The sequence below is a fragment of the Colobus angolensis genome, unplaced genomic scaffold (genome assembly GCF_000951035.1).
Source record: "Colobus angolensis palliatus isolate OR3802 unplaced genomic scaffold, Cang.pa_1.0 Scaffold252, whole genome shotgun sequence".
Lineage (NCBI taxonomy): Eukaryota > Metazoa > Chordata > Mammalia > Primates > Cercopithecidae > Colobus > Colobus angolensis.
In genome coordinates, this window is record NW_012115733.1 from 1,560,893 (window position 1) to 1,583,402 (window position 22,510).

General features: G+C 40.6%; 1 protein-coding gene across 3 annotated transcripts in view; it reads right to left on the reverse strand.

Annotated features, from left to right (window-relative positions):
* Positions 1-22,510, reverse strand: part of CLCN5 (chloride channel, voltage-sensitive 5) — a 167,627-nt gene that overhangs the window by 7,208 nt on the left and 137,909 nt on the right. For all 3 annotated transcript variants that reach the window (XM_011946640.1, XM_011946641.1, XM_011946642.1), the window contains 9 exons: positions 19,793-19,892; positions 16,403-16,590; positions 11,592-11,714; positions 10,460-10,666; positions 5,983-6,063; positions 5,172-5,714; positions 3,164-3,350; positions 1,496-1,894; positions 1,124-1,340 (listed from right to left, as the gene is read on the reverse strand). In XM_011946640.1, the coding sequence (XP_011802030.1) occupies positions 1,124-1,340; positions 1,496-1,894; positions 3,164-3,350; positions 5,172-5,714; positions 5,983-6,063; positions 10,460-10,666; positions 11,592-11,714; positions 16,403-16,590; positions 19,793-19,892 (2,045 nt within the window). The remainder of the gene's footprint in view (positions 1-1,123; positions 1,341-1,495; positions 1,895-3,163; positions 3,351-5,171; positions 5,715-5,982; positions 6,064-10,459; positions 10,667-11,591; positions 11,715-16,402; positions 16,591-19,792; positions 19,893-22,510) is intronic.

Below are 22,510 nucleotides of genomic sequence, written 5' to 3' on the forward strand. Positions count from 1 at the left end.
CTGCCCTTCCGGTATGGGATCACAGGAGTAGGACGTGTGCTCCAGGCAAATAGGATGATGTGTGGGTTCCTAAATGTATGCAAGTGCTTCTACCTCTAGGTCTCAGACCCTGCGATTTCCTCTGGTTTAAATACCCTTCACTACATATCTGAATCTTATCTACTGCAGCCCAATTCAAACGCCCCTATTCCAGAGCACCTTCCCTGGTTCTATGAGCCAGCAGGAACTCTGCCCTCCTCACAGCAACAGCATACACATTCTTTGCAGGCCTCCTCAGTGGCACTTGCCTTCTTTGCTATTGTACTATAACCACTGCTAGGTTCTTGGCTTCCCTAAAACACTGCATGCTCCTTGAGGGCACAGAAGGGTCTTATTCATTTTTGTGTCTCCCTGGAATCTAGTGGAATGCCTTCTTACATGGAGCAGGGATTCAGTAGATGTTAAATGAACCAGTTAGGGAAGTCCCCTTATTGATTTAAATCCTGCAAGGCATCTGTCACACCATTTAGAAATTTCAGAGGTGAAATTCTTATATAATTGCTGGATTAACAATAACATGTTTGGGGAAAAAATCCACCCCTCTCCTCAACCTCCCTTCTTTTCCAATAAAAATAGAAGGGTTCCCTTTACTGGATAAGAACTATCCCAGGAAGGAAAGAGCCTTGGGTTTGGCAGTCAGAAGACTTGTGTTTAAAGCCTTTTTCTAGTATTTGTTAGCTGGGGAACCTAGTATAAATCTCACCTCACTGAAACTTGGTTTTCTCATCCTCAAGTAATAATAACAAGGAGATTGCAGGGAACAAACACCCAGCAAATATACTACTACCTGATGCTATTGTAATTTCAGTGCTGCCTATGCACAAAACGCAGCTGTTTCCTTTGTCAGGGAGGAACTGAGTTATTTATAAGATGCAACCAGCAGTTCACATCTCTCAAACACATGTTCTTTCCCAAACTCCTTTTACACTAATTATGATTTTGAAAACCTATCCACTTTCATCTCAGAGCTTCAAAAAGTCCTAAAAGTGCTACTAATGTTCATTTAAACTGGGTTCTACTTCTTTCTCTCTCTGCATTCTCTTTTCTCCCACAATCCAATTTGCCTTCACTCAAGACTTCTTACCCGTTGTGTGTAACCAGGCACTGCCGCAGTCCCAGCTTTCGGAAAATATCCACTACGATCTCCATGGGTGTAAGGTCAGTCACAGTGAAGGGGCTGAGATCCAGGATGTTCCGAAGCTTTAGAGTGGGTGGAGTGTATGGTGGCAATGGAGGAGAATGCTCCGTAAAATAAATGATGGAAGTGCTAACAACCCCATCCTGTTTCTTTCGAGCATTTTCTATTCAAACAGGAAGAAAAAGTAAATTGAAGATGGACATGCTAGTTCTATCCTTCTGGCTCCTAACCAGTCCCCTCTTCCCTGTCTTCCCCCATTTCATGCATATATATTGAGTTCCACAGTGGATTCCACTATCCCCTTTCTGAAATCCTTACCAATTGAAATAATGAGATCTCTTCGGAGGACAAAGCCCACAAGTCTTTGGGACTCCCGGGATACCACCACTGGGAAGCCACTGTAAGTGGTTTCACTGATTATGGTCTCTACATCCTCCACAGTCATACTGTCCTGAGTAAGGACAGTCAACAAAGGATCATTTCTCCGGGGTTTCATCACATCCATTGCCAGGGTCTTATGAGCAAACTCTTCTTTGGCTTCAAGAAAGGGGTATCCATTGAGACGGATGTGGGCATCATAGATGCCCTCCCGCCCAAGAGCATCTGCCACCCACTTGCTTGTCATGGCTGCAGCCATCAGAGGCACGATGTATTCTAAGCCACCAGTCAGTTCAAACATTATGACAACAAGAGACACAGTCATCCGAGTCACCCCACCTGCAAAGAAATAGACATAGTCTACTCAGGCAGGCAAAATACAGGATTCTTACAATTGTGGCCTTTCCAGGAAAAGCTGACCTACCAGAAACAATGAGGTCTCACCTACAACTGTGCAGACTCCAGAGATCGCAAGAAAGCAAGGTTACAATGGACACGATTCAGAGTTTTCAAAATAACATCTACAAGAAGCCTTCTGTTTTTCTTTCTCTTTTTTTTTTTTTTTCCTCTTTCTTTTTTCAAGACGGGTTTTGTGCTCTGTCACCCAGGCTAGAGTGCACCGGCGTTATCACTATTAATTGCAACCTCCATCTCCCAGGCTTAAGTGATCCTCCCACCTCAACCTCCTGAGTAGCTGAGACTATAGGCACGTGCCACCACACCTAATTAACTTTTTATTTTTTGTAGAGTTGGGGTTTCACTATGTTGCCTAGGCTGGTCTCAATCTCCTAACCTCAAGCGATCCTCCCACCTCTGCTTCCTAAGTAGCTAGGATTACAGGTGTGAGCTACCATGTCCAGTCCAAGATGCCTTCTTGTTTCTTTGTTCTTTCATTTTTCTGTTGCTTCTTTTCCCTAATTAGAAAATACATGCCCACTGTGGAAAATCCAGAAAATATAAAAGAAAGTCACTATCTATTAGCTCGCTGCTGATAAATAAGCAGAGTAAAAATTTTGAATGACTTTTTCATGTTTTTTTCTATGCAAAAACATACGTTTTTAAATAAGTGAGCTCACATTATATGTTTAATTTTCTGCCATGTTTCCCCCTCTACTTTATGTTGGGAACATTTTGCATATTATTATAAATTTATATATCATCATATGTTAAGATGTTAAACATATTTACATTATATTTTAAGATGTTAAACATATTAACATCATATTTAAAGGCTGCATTGTATAACATCATATGGAGGTACCATAATTCATTTAACCAGTCCTTCATGCGCAAATTTAGGTTGATTGTAATTTTTTGCTCTTATACTATGATATTCTTGTGCAGATATCTTTGTCCAAATTTCTGATTATTTCCCCAGTATGAGAGAGTAGAATTCCCTCTCTTTTTTATTATGATTTTTATTTTTTATTTTTTTTAGTTTCCTCATCTGTATATCAGACGCTTTCTTAATGTGCTTGGAAAATGGCAAACTTAACTGGAAAGTGATGGGCATTTAAATTTTCCTACAGTCAGTTGTGTTTAATAAACTCTTCTGTTGTATGTCACCTGGGTAGCAACTTCTTTGAAATTAATGCAAACACTACTCACCTAAGCAGGCTGCAGCCCCAACCATTGCATAAAGGCCAGGGGTGATGCAATCAGCTCCTTGACTACACCAGCTATTGAAGACGGTCCATTCCTGGTGGTAATAGGCCAGTTGTTCCATTCCTACTCCTAGAAGTCGACCTGCTATAGCACCAACAGCCATGCTAGGGATAAAGAGGCCAGAAGGGATCTGCGAAGAGAAAGCAATAGATGGTTAGTGAGAAATTATGATTGCTTGGCACATGGTAAGGGCTGGAGGACTGACCCTCTGCAAAGCAAACAGGCCATTGACAATTTAACTATGCACTATGCTAGCAAGTGGCTGTAAAGATTTGTGTAACACTACAGGGACTAGGGGTTCTCTGGGACGTGCAGGCAAAGACGACTGCAAAGAAGCTTACCCTGATTCGGGGTCCATCAGGCAAGAGCCTGAAGTCTCCAGACCAACACAGAACTGGAGGCAGAAATTAGGCCTTTCCCAAAGAAAAAGGAAAATAGATGGAGTTTCTCATATGTGCAGACATTTCTACCAATTTTGAATTCTTATCAACAACGACTACCGTTTATTGAGTACCTACCATGTTCTATGCTGGATGCTCTACATGCAAGATTCATGGGTTCTTTATAACCCCAGGAGACAGGTATTATTATTCCCAAATGCCAAAGAATCTAAGGTTCAGAGAGGTTAAGTAGCCCACCCAAGGTCAAGATTTAGTAAAGACTGGTGCTGGGATTTAAATGGAATGCTCATAACCATGCTCATATATTGAATCTTAGCCCATTGCTCACACAAAAAGGATATAGCATATGAGGTTTCAGTCTATTTTGTAACAATATCAAGAAAGATTAAACAATTAAAAAGTTTTAATAAGATCATGACTATGGCTACATGATTAACCAAAAAAGGAAAGCTCATCTATCTCCCTACTGTTTTTCTTGACTCCTAGGATACTATAGTAAATTCTTAATATTCTGTACTGAGAGAGGGAAATGATGATAAGGACAACCAAAACAGCAGATTCTTTTTAAACAGCCTGTGTTTGGTTTTTGAATGCATTTGAATCTGGTGTTCTGATGGTTTACAAATTCCCTTTAAGTGAAAGAATGCAGGCATGAGGTGAAAATTAACTGAAGAAGCACTGCAAAACTTCCCAGGGTCTCCATCCCTTGCCCGTATTGAGAGGATGGATGGCGTCATCTTAGAGATTACAGTAATGCCTAAACTGAGTTGCTATCTCTTCTGGCTTGAATCTCCATTTCTCTAGAGAATAGAGGAAAGTAACTTGGTAGTTAGGGTGCTAAAGAAAACAAACAAACAAAAACCTAGAAGGGAGGAGGAAAATACTTCAACAAATTTTCTTTTCTGGCTTCTTCTGAAACATGGAAATAGTAACAGGTACTGAAAGTAAAACATGCCAGCCTGATGTCCACTTTTGATAGCTGAAATCTTAACTAAGGATAACTTGTGAAGTGGATCCCACTTCTTGACAATTGAACATTGATACCAACTGTAAAAACTATATTTAGCTATATATTGGGTTGAACCACAGGAAATTGCCATTTTAGCAGTCAAAATGGTCAAATCCCAGCAATTTCTCTGGTTCAATCAAGATTGTGCTTTATTGGTAAACTCTAAAGCCACCCTATAAGGAGTAACACTGTGCTGGCCAGATATCATTTTAATATAAAATGTACTGGAATAAATACCTCACCATCGTTTTTGAGGGGCAAAATATATTTTCCACAGAAAAGGAGAAAACATTTTTCCTAAAATTTCATCACTGAGGCTGGCATTTGGATAGCTTAAGGCTTAGACAATTTGAGATAGAGGTACAATTGTCTAGCAAATTATGAGAACATGTGGGGTAAAAGAGGCTTTAGGGGTGGGGGAATAATGTGAGGGGGATTTGAAAGCACCATATGAGCTATCAGGATTGTATGATACTTGAGCTCTGCCCTCCAAAACCCACAGCCACGCATGCAGCCACTGAGTCCCAAAAGAATTCCTCACCTTCATGCCAAAGGTGAATATAGTAATGACAATTTTCAGTATGAGTGTTAAAGCCAGCTGCCACATTGCACTGTAGACTCCCACGCCAGCCGGTCTGTCAGGCAGTTCACCCCCCTTGCTTGTGTTGAAACGGTTCTCATAATCACAGAGCTTGGAAGAGTCCAGAAGGCCACAGTCATTAAACAGCTCAGAAATGAGCTCACTTGTGCTCATCCGAGTGTATTCATTGGGGAAAGCCAGGATGGCAGTGATGGCTGTCACGACGAGTACCTCTATGACAGGATACTTGCCCAATTGGGTGGTCTTTCGTTTCCGACACCAGGCAATGTTTGTGCGGATAAACAGCGCTCCCCACAGACCACCAAATATGCCCAGCAGAATGAATGGCACGAGCTCAAAGAGATGCCATGGGGTGTGAAACTCCACATAAAATAGTACCAGGCGGCTATTCCCAAATGGATTGATGGAGCGTAGAGTGAATGCTGCCACCAAGGCAGCAAAGAATGAACGCCACAATGTTTTCAGGGGAAAATAGTAGCTGACCTAGAAGAAAGAAGGTGAGAATGCAAACTTAAGTCAATATGTAGAAACTGTTTCAGGTGAAAAGCTGTGCTGCAGACATGAGAGTCAACTCATGGATGAAAACTGCCCATTGGATTTCTAGTCACACGGTAAAGCACCAAGCTGGGGAGAGCACTCAGGGACTGGGATATACACAGATATTGTACATTATGTACAAAATTATTGCACTGCAATGTACAAAGTTCCTGACACAAAAACATGCACATGCTGTACAATGAAAAGTTGTTACCTCTTCAAGGCTGAATAATACTCCACCTATAGGTGCTCCAAAGGCTACAGAGACACCAGCTGCTGCTGCAGCCGACAAGACCTACAATCCAAAACTCAAAATTAGTGATAGAATAATGCTGCTTTCCTCCACTCAATCACATTTTTAGAAGAAATGTTAGTAGTTACTGAACATTTAAAAATACCTTCATATGCTCCATATCATCAAAAACAAAATTCAAACACTGTATGCTGAATTTTGAATACACATGCATAGTTCACATGCTTGACCAGGTAAGAGGACCTTTCCTTTGTAATTCATTTAGCCATGTGCTTTATTCTAAACTATGCCCCCCATCTCCCATACTCCCAATTCAGTAACTGCATTTGAGTTTCTAGACCTATTTGTTCACCATCTAAATGATGTACTTACAGTGATATATTTATATAGCACTTTGTAAAGGAATGCTTTTTAAATGAGATGTTCAAGAAGGCTCTAATGACATAAAACTGAAGTCACAATTGGTTCACAGTTATTCAGCAGCTGCAAGTATTCATGCAATAGGTATTTAGAGTCTCCCATACCCTGTGTCCTACTCCATGCCTAATAACCTGTGGACACAGAAATAGGGAGGTGACTAGATTTTTAAGAGAAGACTTAAGATATGGCAAGGAAAGCGACTAGGAGAGAGTGGGAGAGGAAGAAGGAGCCAAAGGGAAAAAGTGATAAAGAGAGAAAGAGAATAGTGATACTTAGAGACCTCCACCTCTGTGTAGGTGTGTGTGTACATGTAAAATGTACATGACAAACACTAGTAATGGCAAACAAACCAAAATTGACAGATGGACCAAGTCCTTTCATTGGATTCTGGTTGCTATGGAGAGAGATGATTTGAAGAAGTAAAGAAATATTTTAAAGAAAGTTGAACCAAATTATGAGTTTTGAAGAATAAAAAGGTCCTTGGCAAAATAAGCATACAGGATTATCTGGGAGAGTAGGATGGCTCAGGAAAATGATGGAGAGGAGAGAGTGGAGTCTCTGGTGCTAGCTGTAAGGGCTTGGAAATTCCTAGCTACAATGGCTTTCATTTAAGATGAGGACAGCCAACATGCAACTTGAGAAAGGGGATTTCAGTGACTACATTTAGGATGAATTAAGAGAAAGAATGAATCGGGGTGGCTAGCTTGCTTTAATTTTATATTGCAGAGTGGAGTCTGTCTACACCCTTCTTTCTCAAGTCTGTTTTACTCTCAACCATCTGCCCACTTTGACAAGGCCATAAGACAAAAAAGGTTGCCACTGATGATGAAAGCAACAGGAAAAAATAACTGGAAAGTCTAAATAAGTACTAGAAAGTAAATTTAAGATTCAAATACTAGCCGGTTGTGGTGGTTCATGCCTGTAATCCCAGCACTTTAGGAGGCTGAGGCAGGAGGATCACTTGAGCCCAGGAATTCAACACTAGCCTGGGCAACGTGGCAAAACCCAGTCTCTACAAAAAAATTCTAAAAATTAGCTGGGTATAATGGTATGTGCCTGTAGTCTTAGCTACTCGAGAGGCTGAGACAGAAGAATTGCTCAAGCCCAGGTGATGGAGGTTGCAGTGAACTGAGATCACACTACTGCATTCCAGCCTGGCCAACAGACTGAGACCTTGTCTCAGAAAAAAAAAAAAAAGATTCAAATACTGTCATGCACCACATAACAATGTTTCAGTCAATGATAGACCACATACAACATGGTGGCCCCATAAAATTATATTTTTACTGCACTTTTTCTATGTTTAGATGCACAAATATTTACCAATGTGTTGCAATTGCTCACAGTATTCAGTATAGTCGCATACTGTACATGTTTGTAGCCTAAGAGCCATAGGCTATAAAAGCCTAGGTGTGTAGTAGGCTAGACCATCTAAGTTTCTGTAAGTCCAATCTATAATGCTGGCATAGTGAGGAAATCTCCTAACAATGCATTTCTCATAACGTATCCCTGTCATTGAGACATGACTATATTCATATGAGCCTAGCCGGAGAAATACATGGCATCTGTATAGAGAAACAGCCAAATCAAATTCCCTTCTTATTTTATTAGAAACTATTTGAGGGCCGGGCGCGGTGGCTCAAGCCTGTAATCCCAGCACTTTGGGAGGCCGAGACGGGTGGATCACGAGGTCAGGAGATCGAGACCATCCTGGCTAACACGGTGAAACCCCGTCTCTACTAAAAAAAAAAAAAACCAACCCGGCGAGGTGGCGGGCGACTGTAGTCCCAGCTACTCAGGAGGCTGAGGCAGGAGAATGGCGTAAACCCGGGAGGCGGAGCTTGCAGTGAGCTGAGATCCGGCCACTGCACTCCAGCCTGGGCGACAGAGCAAGACTCCGTCTCAAAAAAAAAAAAAAAAAGAAACTATTTGAACAAAAATGCCAATTTTTGGAATGAAAGTCCCCAGCAATCTGTAGTTTCAAACTCACCTTCATCCATGCAAAACCAGCAACAATCACCACTTCACTGTTAACCATTATAATATTTTCTTTAAAAATTTCAAACACAGAAAAGGTGATAGAACAACACAAATAATTCCTACATATCTTCATGTAGATTCTGTAATTGCTACCATTACTGCATTTGTTTTATGATTCTCTATTTTTTTCTGAAGAATTGGAATTTCACTCAGAAAAGTCAGTTGCACATATAAGGCTCATGTACCCTGAAATGTTTCAGTGCATTTAGGATATAAATGCTTTTTTGTCCTAAAAGCAAAGACAGTCTCTTCCATAATCACAGTTCAATGATCAAAATGGGAAATTTACACTAATAACTGTTATATGATCTATAAATCTCATTCAAATTTCATAACTGTTCTAACAAAGCCTTTCTAGAAAAAAAATGTTTTTTCAACTCTTCCCTTCTGTTGAACATCATTCCCATTTAACAACCTCACCAATTTAACACTGCCTTTAAGTCCCTCTACTGCATGACAGTTAGTTAAACAATCTATTCATATTTCCCCATCTTCTCTCCTGCTAGCTTTCCTCTCTTTTCTAACTGTGCCAGGACCTTTCTCCCTTGAACTGAACCATCAAAATTTATTCTATATTTGAAATCTCAGTATCTTTGAGTTTCCTTCTGGGTCTTGTGGTTAATTTTTTTTTTTGGTTTTCATAAGAAATCATTAGGTTCCTGTTTTGTGAAAAATCCTTTTAAATGAAATGACCTTGATCTTGACCCATTCCATATGTGACTTCTTTGTAATTCAAAGAAAATAAAGCAAGAGCCATTATTTTCTTAGGCCCTTAATCATAGCAAGAAAAAAGTAAACCAATGACTTGGAACATTTTTTTAAAAAAAGTCCTTCCTCCTCAAAACAGCATACATTAACAACTGCATAAACATGACAACCACTACAGAGTTGCTGTGGTGGGACTAATTTAGCTGGGCTGAAACAAAAGGTAGAGAGAGGTCCAATACAGAGAGAAACTAATTCAAGTATAATGTTAGATAGAAATAGAAGGTGAAAAAACCAACATCTGAAACATACACTGTACTTATATGTACTATTCCATAGCAATAAACAACTTCTTTTAAAATCTATTCTTTCTGTTACTTACTTTGTAAGAGAAGCAATATATACTTGAATACAATTATATACAATAAAAAGTTAAAATGCTTACTTCTCCTTCACTACCCCTCGCTCTCCCACTCACCATAGATAAACATTTTTAACAGTTTGGCATAGGCCAGGCATGGTGTCTCATGCCTGTAATCCCAGCACTTTGGGAGACTGAGGCAGGAGGATGGCTTGAGCGCAGGAGTTCGAGACCAGCCTGGGCAACATAGTGAAACCCCGTCTCTACAAAAAATACAAAAATTAGCTGGGTATGGTGGTGTGTGCCTGTAGTTTCAGCTACTTGGGAGGCTGAGGTGGGAGGATCATCTGAGCCCAGGGAGGTCGAGGCTGCAGTGAGCCATGATCATGCCACTGCACTGCAGTCTGGGTGACAGAGTGAGACCCCGTCTCAAAGAAAAAAAAGTAAAACCAGTTTGGGGTAAAACCACTTTCCAGACATTTTCTATCAATAAGTGCATGTACACTTTAAAAAAATATGAATTATATTATATACATTATTCAGAAACTGGCTTTTAAAATCTAATGGTGTTTCATAGCCAGAATTCCAAGTCAATATATATAAGGTTGTCTCATTTAATGGTTGCAAAGTATTCTACAGTATGAACAGAATAGTATTTATTAGATCGGTTCCCCGTTGATGGACATTTTCGTTGCTTCAGTTTTTTACTATGTTGACAGATGCTGCACTATCCTTATACACCTTTGTGCACACACATGCTAGGATGTCTGTAGGATAAATTCCTACAAGTGGAATTGCTGGGTCAAAGGGTGTTTGCATTAACATTGGTAGAACCCTCAAATTCTCACCCCCTAAGACTGTATCATTTATGGTCACAACCAAAAAGAGACTATTAAGGCCATTCATTATTACCTCTCTGCGCTTGGCTTCATTCTTCCTGTATTTGTTGAAGCAGTGGCACAGGATGTTCCCACAGCAGCAAGCCACGTGCACTAGAGGGCCCTCTTTGCCCAGGCTCAAGCCAGACGACACTGCCAGCACCAAGGTGATGGTTTTGATAACCAGAGTCCACTTACCCAAATAGCCCCTAATAATGAAACCACTCAAGATAGTTTTTATCTGCAGGTCAAAGAAAGAAAGATTGAATATAGACTAAGGAAGTCAACAAGGTTAAGAAGCAAAAATCTGGACTTCATTATAGAAACTGTACCTTTGGAATAAGTGACATATAAATGCTTGACCTACAGTGATCCCTGTTTGGAAGGGAGCCCAGGAGCCGAAGAAAGCAAGAACTCTTTAAGGTTTCATGTTCTCCCTCTTTTTAGGGGGAGGGGAGTGATAGCTGGACAAGGATGTATTGTAAGTATGAGAGTGTGCATATATGAAGGAGGAGCTGGTGAGGGAGGGATAGGTGTTTGCCTCATGTTACAACGTGGTAGCCCAAGAGGCATGTTTTGAGAAGACAAGGCTAATGTCCCTGAAACAACCTTAAAGGTTAGGTATAGTCTTGATTCCCTGGCTTTAAAAAAAAAAAAAAAAAAAAAAGTGACTTATTACCTGGTCAGGAAACGGGGAAGGGCAAAGTCATCCTGGTAATCTAAGTGTCAGTGTCTTCAGTCACTGTCATGCAGTCTAAGCCAAAAGTAGTTAGAAACAGGGTTTTAACCACCCCATGTAGCCTAAATCATACTGTGGGAAAGGTACCAAATGATTTTCTTTCTTTTGCTCTGAAAAAGCTGACAATAACATTGCTTTTTCAGAATCTTGGGATATACTCTGGAAGCTTTTTGGATAGTGAACAGGGGAGGTCTTCCAGCGCCTGGCTCAACAGGAACCCTCAGGAGGCTAAGAATCAACTCCCTTTAATTTCCAGGTAGCCCAGGCTGAGAGGGACTTGTGGAAAGACCTAGGCCTTAAATGGCCTCAGGATCCGATCCCGTTTAACATTCATCAAATTGTGGTATGTGCTGGAATACATATTAAGAGATTTTAACCAAAAAGTATTCATATTGTAACCATTTATAAACCATTTTAACAGACTCACCTCAGGGATTCCAGAGCCACAGGCATAAGGCGCAAACACCTTGACAAGAGATACGGCAAGGAAGGCAAACAGGAGAGCCCAGAGGACGTACATGAAATAATTGACTATGTAGGCAAAGGCTCCCTGGAACAGGGGGGAAAAGAAGCTTGTTTTAGCCTAGATGGCTTCAGTGAGACATGCAGCTCTTCTGAGTAATGTTTTTTTCAGGAAAAAAAGTCCAAAAAAAAAAAAACCACCAAGATTAAATTGTTCAAGATGTTTCTTTCTGAATTGTCAACTACTGAAACACTGTTAGGCCACTTAGTACTGAAAATGAGATGCTTTGCTATACCCAAAGGAAATTTACCATGGATTCTAAGGATGAACAAGGAAAAGAGCAAACTGAAAACCTTGAAACAAAATTCTCTTTCTATATGAGTGCTTTGATGGGTTTTGTAGTCAAATATATACGATTCCATGTCATTTTACCAAGAGTCTTAAGAGCACCTCCTCCCCCTTTTTTGGGATGGCTGAACCTTGGCTTCACATTTCAAGTGAAGAGCAGATCTAAAGTTCCACTAAATTCACCTTTGGCTACCTACCTTGGTGTCAAATTCTCATAGTTTATAGTAACAAAATTTTGAGTGTTTGGTTTTTCTTTACTTTTTAAAATTTTTTATTGTATGTATTTAAGGTGTACAACATGATGTTTTATATACATACACAGTGAAATTGTTACCACATTGAAATAAACTTACACGCATATCACCTTCCATAGTTACCTTTCTTTGTATGTGAGGTTAAGAGCATCTAAAATCTACTCTTAGCAAATTTTTAGTATACAGCATTATTAACTCTACTGTACATTAGCTCTCTAGACTTATTCACCCTACCTTACTGCAAATTGGTACCCTTTGGCTCACTTCTCCCCATTTCCTCCTCCTCCATGCCCCACATAACCACCATTCTGCTCTCTGGTTCTGTTTACTCAACTTTCTTTTTTAGAGTCCACATATAACTACATCTTCAAGAAAATTTTAGTACCACAGACTCAGCAACAACCATATAAGTAGAAAGTTTCGGACCCTGGCAATACCAGATACAAATAAATAAAATGGAAACAACTATTTTTAAAATGGAAAGAATATACTTTTTGAGACTATTCCCCTGTGATAAATGAAGCATGCCACAAAAGAAATCTAGCTCTGACCAGCAGGAAAGATTCATCCATATTAAAGGGCCTGCAAATAGTCATGTCTTACAAAAAAAGCAATTTTGATTAGGAAGTTATGCTTACTGGTAGAAATATTAGGAATTGCAACTCATTCAACTTACATAAAATACAAAACTCAATGGACTTTTGACTTTTCAAAACACAAAACACTATTAAAGTAACTCACTGACCTAGACAAAGAGAACCAGAATGCTCAGGATTTTTCTGAGTTGTAAATTTGACACAGGTTTTCCATTATCTTAGGCCCTCAGAGGAACACATGATTGCTATTTCTTTGCCTTTCCAATGTCGCTAAGGAGGAAGAAGACTGCAGAGGTAGGAAACATAGAGGGTAAAGGAGTGAAAGGAAAAGTAACTCAAACTGGCCAGAGGCAGAGACCAGGAGGCCAATTTCCTGCCATTTGGAGAAGGCTTCTTAAAACCTAGAGGAGGCCGAGGCAGGTGGATCACGAGGTCAGGAGATCAAGACCATCCTGGCTAACATGGTGAAACCCCGTCTCTACTAAAAATACAACAAAATTAGCTAGGCGTGGTGGCGGGCACCTGTAGTCCCAGCTACTCGGGAGGCTGAGGCAGGAGAATGGCGTGAATCCGGGAGACGGAGCTTGCAGTGAGCCAAGATCGTGCCACTGCACTCCAGCCTGGGCGACAGAGCGAGACTCCATCTCAAAAAACAAAACAAAACAAAAAATGAAACCTAGAGGACTCTTTCCCCAGGGAAGGATTTCATTCATCAAAAGAAGAGCCGGAGAAATTTGTCACCAGAGCAAATCTCAAGCTCCAGTTTTAAAGTAACTGTTGGAACACTTACACACATATAAAGGGGCAGCATGAGGGAGCCCTGCAGTGATAGAACAGTTCTAAATCTTGACTGTGGTGGTGGTTAAACAAATGTCCACATGGGATAAAATTGCAATGAACTACATGCGTGTGTGCATACACACACACACACACAAATACATACATAAATCAATGTGTGTAAAACTGGTGAAATAAAGCCCGTGGATTGTACCTATGTCAATTTTCTGGTTTTGCTATGGTACTACAGTTATGCAAGCTGTTGCCACTGAGGGAGGGAAGGCTCGGGGGAAAGGTACTGAGGACCTCCTTGTACACTGTTTTGCAACTTCCTATGAATCTGTAATTACTTTTGTGTGTGTGTGTGTGTGTGACAGGATCTCATTCCATTGCCCACGCTGGAGTGCAGTGGCACTATCATTGCTCATTACAGCCTGGATCTCCTGAGTTCAGGGAATCCTCCCACCTCACCTTCCGAGTAGCTGGGACTATAGGTGGTTGCTACCATGCCCAGTTTTTTTATTTTTAGACACAGGGGTCTTGCTATATTGCCCAGGCTGGCCTCAAACTCCTGGCCCCAAGGGATCCTCCCTCCTCAGACTCCCAAAGTGCTGGGATTCCAGGCATGAGGCACACCTCACTCAGTCCTTGGAGGAGAGGATTTTTTTTTTTTTGAGTTAGAGTCCCTCTCTGTCGCCCAGGCTGGAGTGCAGTGGCACGATCACGGCTCACTGCAACCTCTGCCTCCCAGGTTCAAGTGATTCTCCTTCTTCAGCCTCTCGAGTAGCTGGGATTACAGGTGCTCACCACCACATCTGGCATATTTTTTGTGTTTTTAGTGGAGATGGGGTTTCACTATGTTGGCCGGGCTGGTCTCCAACTCCTGGGCTCAAGTGATCCTCCCTCCTCAGACTCCCAAAGTGCTGGGATTCCAGGCATGAGGCACACCTCACTCAGTCCTTGGAGGAGAGGATTTTTTTTTTTTTGAGTTAGAGTCCCTCTCTGTCGCCCAGGCTGGAGTGCAGTGGCACGATCACGGCTCACTGCAACCTCTGCCTCCCAGGTTCAAGTGATTCTCCTTCTTCAGCCTCTCGAGTAGCTGGGATTACAGGCATAGACCACCATGCCTGGCCAATTATGTTTAAAATAAAAGAATCTCCCCAAAAGCAAGGGAAATACTCACTCTCTCTCTCTCTCTCACCCTAAGTCGCAGGACTTCTCAAACTTTTCTACCTAAGTTCTCCTAATCTAGGAGAGAGTAAACAAAGGCATCAGAGTATGGGACAGGGTACTCGGCAGCGGAGCTGAAAGATTTTGTTTTTTCTTAACAAGTATGAAATTTTGCATTCCATTTTAAATGATTATTTACACATAATTTTTGAAAAAAATGCCAAATATTCAGAAAAAAGTAATGCTCTGGGAAGGCAAATAACGTTTGTCCTATGGTTTCACCTACCCTCTGGCATGCTGACCTTACCCTAGTTTGAGAAGCATAGACCTAAACCCTCTCAAACATACAGCATGTATCTATCCCTTTTATTGAACCCTTTACCTAAGCCAATATGCATAGTCATATATGTATACAAACACTCCTATTTCTATCTTTATTCTTTTCCTATCCTCCTTTTCCCTGGACTGTTTGTGTTTGTGTATGTGTGTGCACATGCCACCTCAAATTGTTTGTAGACCAAGGTGGGTAATATAAATGTTTAAAAGTATAAACATACATCCTAGTCTTGTTTCCCTCACTAACAAAATAGATGAGTAGTGAACTAAGATGGTATCTGTCTTTGTTGGCGGAAGTCAGGGTGGAATTGGGAGCTGAGAGTTTTTTTGCTTTGTGTGCTTTTGTTTTCAGTGGGAGAGATCAAACATATAACTGAGTGGTAAAAGAAAGGTAAGGAACTGAAAAATAAGCAAAGTTGCCTTAGCATCAAAAAACATATGCTAGACCAAGCACAGTAGCTCATGCCTGTAATCTCAGCATTCTGGAAGGCCAAGGCAGGAGGGTCACTTGAGCCAAAGAGTTAGAGACCAGCCTAGGCAACACAGTAAGACTCCATTTTTACAAAATAAATAAATAAATAAGTAAATAATCTAGGTGTGGTGGTGCACGCCTTTAGTCCCAGCTACTCCTGAGGAGGACTGGTGGGAGCATTGCTTGAGGCTAGGAGGTCGAGGCTGTAGCGGTGAGCTATGGTCGTGTCACTGTACTCCAGCCTGGGTGACAGGGAAAGACCCTGTCTCAAGAAAAAAAAAAAAGTGCTAGAAGACAAGGACAAATTAAAATATTGATCTGATCACAAAATGGGATGATAGGCAATTTTATTCCTGGGTTTCTGTTATTTTGACGTGGAATGCATTGTACTTTTTTCAGTGTTCTAATGTAATGCTCAGGGAAAATCACTTTTTGTATCTATATGCATAAACACATTTTTAACCCACTCCATCCTTCATTAGAAATTATAGCTCACCTGTTGGCTGCCTCTGACACTTCTTTTGAAATTATTAGAAAAAGAGAAATTCAGTCACACTATGTACTAGTACCAAAGAAGAAACACCAGGCTTATTAAAGCTAACAAAAAACCATTTTAAACATAAGCGTCAAATGACTCCACACATCAGCAGAGATGGAAATAGAGCTGCACTTAAACCACAGAGAAAGGCAGCTGGTACTGGTTCCCCTTTCTGTGGAAAGGAAAATAAAGGAAGATTCCGCAATTGCTGTGAGCACAGTATAAGAAACAAAATAAATGTAAGAATAAAAGTCAATGGCTCATAAAACATCACTACACGTTACCTCATCTGTGCTGATGATAAGCTGGGACCAACTATTCCACTCTGGACATTTGTCTCTCTCTTCAAAGGTGACATGATCAGAGTTCCAGCAACAATGTTCATGGTTAAACCAGAATCCCCCTGTGCATATACCTTCTTTTAAGTCTGTCATCCAATGAGCAGAGATGTCTATCAAACCAGCTAATGAACCTGATTTGTGGGGAGGGAGGGAAAGGCCAAAGTTAAACTGAATCTCGGAAACTGTTCTTTGGTCCTCAAAATAAGCTTTGTCAGAGAAAATGAGGGGAAAGGAATCAAAGCAACAGATGAGCACATACTTCCCCATTCCACCTGTAACCTCTTTCTCATTGTGTGTTTGCTTGATTTTCACTTATTATCTCTGCACTAAACATTGCCATCTGTAGAATTTCTATATAGAAGGGACTTAGGGAAAGCAAAATGGGTGAGTGGGAGCAAGGGGCTAGTGGGCCTGTCTTTACGCTGAACTAAGAGGACAAAAACACTATTTTGACTTCAACTTTATGAATACTAATCCCTAAAGAGTCAAGTTTATTAAAGATTCTTTTATTTTCATATATATATATATATACAAGATTCAGAAAATGTGAATTGCCCAACATTGAGGAATATTCTATGATGTTTATTTGAGATTGCTTAGAGAGGAGAGCTGACGAAGATTATGGGGAGAAGGGCTAAGCCCTGATAGCAGGATTGTGCTCCATGGACAAGGGAATTTGAGTAATGGCAGGAAGGCATTCTAGGCTAAAGGAGCTGAATTTATCCAAGCACAAACTGTGATGTTCATGGAAGGTGAGATGAAGCTATAGACATGTTGAAGCCTCCTGAACCTAGGACATGAACATCCTGAAGTTTTCTTACTGAGAAAGAGCAAACAGTATTATACACAGAACATTCACCAAAGAAAATGATGAGGAAATGGAATCGTGAACTGGGGTCTTATGCACTGTGACTAACAGACTGATAGGGTTAAGACAGTTATAGTACTTTAGATTCTGGCCTTCTCATCATTTCTGTCCTCCAGATGAAGAAACTCTGGCATAAAGAAATTAAATGGCCCAGAATCATGCTTTAGGGAAACAGTAAAGCCATCATAAAATTCAGTCTCTGAATTCCCAGACTGTTCCAGCATTCAGACACACTGCTTCTATTGTTGCTCTCCAATGCCTAAAAACAAAATACCCTGTGTGTACAAGGGAAAGAAAAATATTCACTGACCACCTAGTGACAAGAAATACATTAAAAGTTTGAGGATATTATGCCTACCTACATTCCAACAGGCGGGAGGCCATGTCATGTGTATGTTTTGGTAGGTGCTAAAAGTGTTAACACAGGTTATTTACATATTTGAAGAATCTAGTCAAATCTAACACATTGTTTGACACCTACTCTTGGCCACGCCGGTCCACAATCTTCTCTGCCTTCTAACTCTTACTGCCTGGATTCAGAAAATTACCATGATGTTACACAGTTTGGCTTATTCTCTGGTTGTTTCATGTGTGCATGTCTTATTTCACCTAACACTGGTACCCTCAATCCTGTCTTCTCCTTCTACCTCTCCTCCTCCCCAGAGTCAGTTCTTTCTTCTCTGGTCACAAATTTTATTAGGTTTCCCGTACCCTGAAGAATAAAATGCTGTCCCTTGTCCTTGTTATAATTTCAAGCCTTTACCTTTCCTCTCTCTCCTATGACTACCAAAACTTCTACAGTGGTTGCCTTCCCTTGAAATCTATTAGGCTGGTGCAAAAGCAATTGCGGTTTTTGCCATTAAAAATAATGCAATTACTTTTGCACCAACCGAATAGATTTAGCTCCCAATATTTTTCTGAGATGGCTTTTCAAGGTAACTGCTGTGTTCCTAACTGCTAGGTCATATAATCTTTTCTCAGCCATCTTCCTTTTCCTCAGCCTCTCTGCAATACTTAGCATTACAGACCACCCAGTCTATTATTAGGCAGCTCCAAACAGCCAGACCATGTTCTCTCTCCTGTAAGAGCCAGAAGGGGCAGAGTTAACACCCCAGGCCATGGGTTGGCAAACTATAGCCCAAGGGCCAAATCCTGCCTATCTCCTATTTTTGCAAATAAAGTTTTTCTGGTCACAGCTAGGCTTGTTTGTTTACCTATGGTCTATGGCTGCTTTCATGCCACATCAGCAGAATGGAGTGGGTGCTACAGAGGACACTTGACCCACAAATCCTAAAATATTTACTATCTGGCTTCTTTACAGCATAAGTTTGCCAATCCCTGCCCTACACAATTTTTGAAAACCCAGCTATAGATAAGCCATTCTTCATTTGCTACAGTCATGTTCTACTTCATGGCTCATGAATTATTCTCTCTTGGTAACGGCAGCAGCAGCAACATTAACAACTGGTTGCTGTGCTTAATAAGTGCTATTATGTGCTATATCTCATTTAATCCTCACAGCAAACTTCTAACATAGGGACTTTGATTATCACCATTTTACAGAGCAGTAAACTAAGGCTTCCAGGGGTTAAGAAACTTGCTCAAAGCCACAAAACTATCAAGTGGTGGGGCTTGGATTCAAATCCAGGCAGCCTAAAACTAGAGCATCTACTCGCTGTTAACTACCACTGTATACCTTCCACCTCCAGGTTTCCACCTAACTTCTCTTTCAGCTCAAGATTACAGATTTGCCTAGGCCCTATCCTTTAATGCCATAAGGACACACCTCTTACCATCTCTATCTAGTGTCCTTGGCCCTCTGCTTCCTCCACTGGGTGAGAAACCTTCTTGGGAACTTGGTTGAAAACTGTATTTGTACAGCAACTACACCATTTTTAGTGAGACTGTATATTATTTGGAGTGGCGGGGGAGATTGATGGAGTTTATAGGGTAAGGTGGCACCATTCCACCCCCAGCCACTGTGAAAGAATGAGATCATAAGCTTCTTGGGAATATGAGCCATATCTTACATGCTTTTCTACATCACCAAATGAGAGAGTAGATGTTTAAGAAACACCCACAAAATGTCTCAGGAAGTCCTCTTCCACATTTTATCTCCTAAAACCCATGCAGTATACATTTAAGAAAGAAAAAAAAAAAACTGTCTCCAACAGAAGGGCTCTTCCTCAAAACAAGCACCAAAGGGCTAACATCACCTTAAAATGGATACAGTATTTTATAGTGTACAAAATACATTTAAATGCATTTCCTGATTTATTTAAGGTAAGAATTGCAGGTATTAGTACCCTTTACAGATGGGGACATCAAGCTTCTACAAGGTTCACCAGCAATTCATTTAAGGTAGAAAAATAGGAAAACACAGTACCCGACTCAGCTCAGGACTTACGGGAGAGACATACCACAATTTTAGGAGATTTGTTTTGAAAACTAACAGTTTACCATACCTGATAAAAGCCCAATAAGGAGCATCAACAACCAGCCGGAAAAAGCATCACTCACACTGTGAATTAAGGCCCATGTTGACTCTTTGCTTTTATTGGTAATCTAGAGGAAAATGAGAAAACATTGGTACACTCTACACACACTCTTTTTCCTTTTTTTCTTTTCTTTTTTTTTTTTTTTGAGACGGAGTCTGGCTCTGTCGCCCAGGCTGGAGTGCAGTGGCCGGATCTCAGCTCACTGCAAGCTCCGCCTCCCGGGTTTACGCCATTCTCCTGCCTCAGCCTCCTGAGTAGCTGGGACTACAGGCGCCGGCCACCTCGCCCGGCTACTTTTTTTGTATTTTTTTAGTAGAGACGGGGTTTCACCGAGTTAGCCAGGATGGTCTCGATCTCCTGACCTAGTGATCCGCCCGTCTTGGCCTCCCAAAGTGCTGGGATTACAGGCGTGAGCCACCGCGCCCGGCACACCCTTTTTTTACTTAAAAACTGTTCAACAAAGAAATACAAAGACAAATCACTGGAGAATAGAGACCAATTTAGAGCTACTTTTCACATAATCTTTAGCTCAACCAGTTTCACTAACAACTTTGAGGCTTACTGAAACCCCACCTTCATCTACAGTATTGTAATGCCCACAAGTCCCTTATTCAGAGCTTCCGCCCAAGCTGCTCATTTCTTACCAGCATCAACTTGTTTTGCTTATTGCAGTGGTATCTTTCTGTCCTGGACATCAGATATTCCAAGGACAATCTCTTGACTCGCAGCAAATAGTTTCAATGTTTTTCAAATAATAAACAAACACAGGCTTATTTGAGTGATAAAAGTACAAACTGAGGCTTAATACCTGGGGGCTGTGGTTCAGGTCAGGCAAATTCCCAGACTTAATCCCACAAACCTCTAATTGTACAGTGGTCACAGATACTAAGTGATAGCAACAATGTATCTCTTTTCATTTTCAAAAACCTGCTGGTAACATCAAGGCTATCAGGAGGTGCAGAAAGTTTTATCTTGTAAGTCCTAGACTTGACAATTTAACCCTTCAGGGCCTACATTTTAAAAATCAACATTCTGTCAGTTTTGTCACTGGTACCTCCCCTTTCTCTGTACCTCTATTTCTTATCTTTGAAATAACAACTTAGTTACCCCACCTTATCTACAGTAACATCACAATCAATTATTCTGAAAATTTCAAAAGCATTTTTTAAAATGTGACTCTAAGTTTCCAATTTCAGTACTGAAAAGGAACAGTTACATTTTTCCCTGTGACACTGTTTCCCTTCTGATAATGAACAGTTAATGCAAAAAAAAAAAAGCCCCCTTGGGCTATTTGATAAACACAATTTAACTGGTTTTGGATTACTAATTGGCATCATTTGCCTCAGATGCAACCATTAATATAAAAGGAAGTGTGCACTTGTCATATCACAGGTGACTCTCATAATCTGTTGAATCTGTTGAATCTCATAATCTGTTGAATATGCGACTGATGACAAACTGGTAAATTACAGATGGCAGAAATTCTAAAGCCTGCCTGATGAATTGATACATAACGATAAAAAGAATATGCGTATATGTTCCCAAATGGCAGAAATCTTATGAAAAACATGAAATGCTTTATAGTGATCAACTTTTCGAGTTGTGGCAAGAAAACTCAGTGGGATCACCAAATATCCAAGGATTAAGAAGGAATTTCTCAAAACCTGTACTTGGGACAACCTGACTCCTGGGTTCAGGTGGTCGTGAGAAAACCAGTCAGGAGCTGGAAAGGCTTAAGAATGAAAGGCAATCTCCATCTGACTACTCAAGACATTTGCTGGGTTCTAGGAGGAGGAAATCATGAACTTGGGAGAGAATGGGGCAGCTTAAAAAATCACATTTCAAATCTGGAGTCCAAGCAGAAATAGTAAGAAAGAAAAAAAATAATAATATCTATTGCGGGTTGAAGAAGTGACTCACCAGAGAACCACCTACTGAGAATCTCTGGGGTTGGACACCTATTTTTTTAAATAAGCTCTCCATGTGGCCCTTCTACAAACCAGAAATTGTGATTCCCTAATTTAAATGATACACAGCAACAAGTTAAAGGCAAATGACCTTGCCAGGTCTCTCTGAGAAGTTTTCACAGTACTTCAAAAAGAGAGAAGTGGGGAAATCCTCTTGCTAAATTCAAAAGAACCTGTGCTATAGCCATAAGTACCATCTATTACCTATCACATTAAGTTAATGTCCCCAGTTTGAATTTAACTGGTCTTGTGGTTTTGTTGGAATTGAAAGCATAAGTTTACTTTGGTTTTATGGTTGCACAAGAGCAATAATCACAAGGAGTTTACTTTGTAAACTCAGTAAACACTAGGGCTCTGAGATTTTTTTCTTTTATTCCTTTAACAGAAAACCATTTACTTTTCTTTGTTATGAATATCCTGCATTAAGGAAAAAACTATAAAAGAGAAATGAGATGGGACAGGAAGATCTTTGACATTTATTTTGCCACCTTCCTCCAAGTTTGTTTTCACCTCTCTTCGGAGGCATCTATATCCCTTTTTGCTGTAAGGATCCTTTTCGACTATTTACTATAGGAAGATAAATCATTAAATACAATTTTTAAAATTTAGGATAAAAATTACGTGCAAGCTTGGCCGGGCGCGGTGGCTCAAGCCTGTAATCCCAGCACTTTGGGAGGCCGAGACGGGCGGATCACGAGGTCAGGAGATCAAGACCATC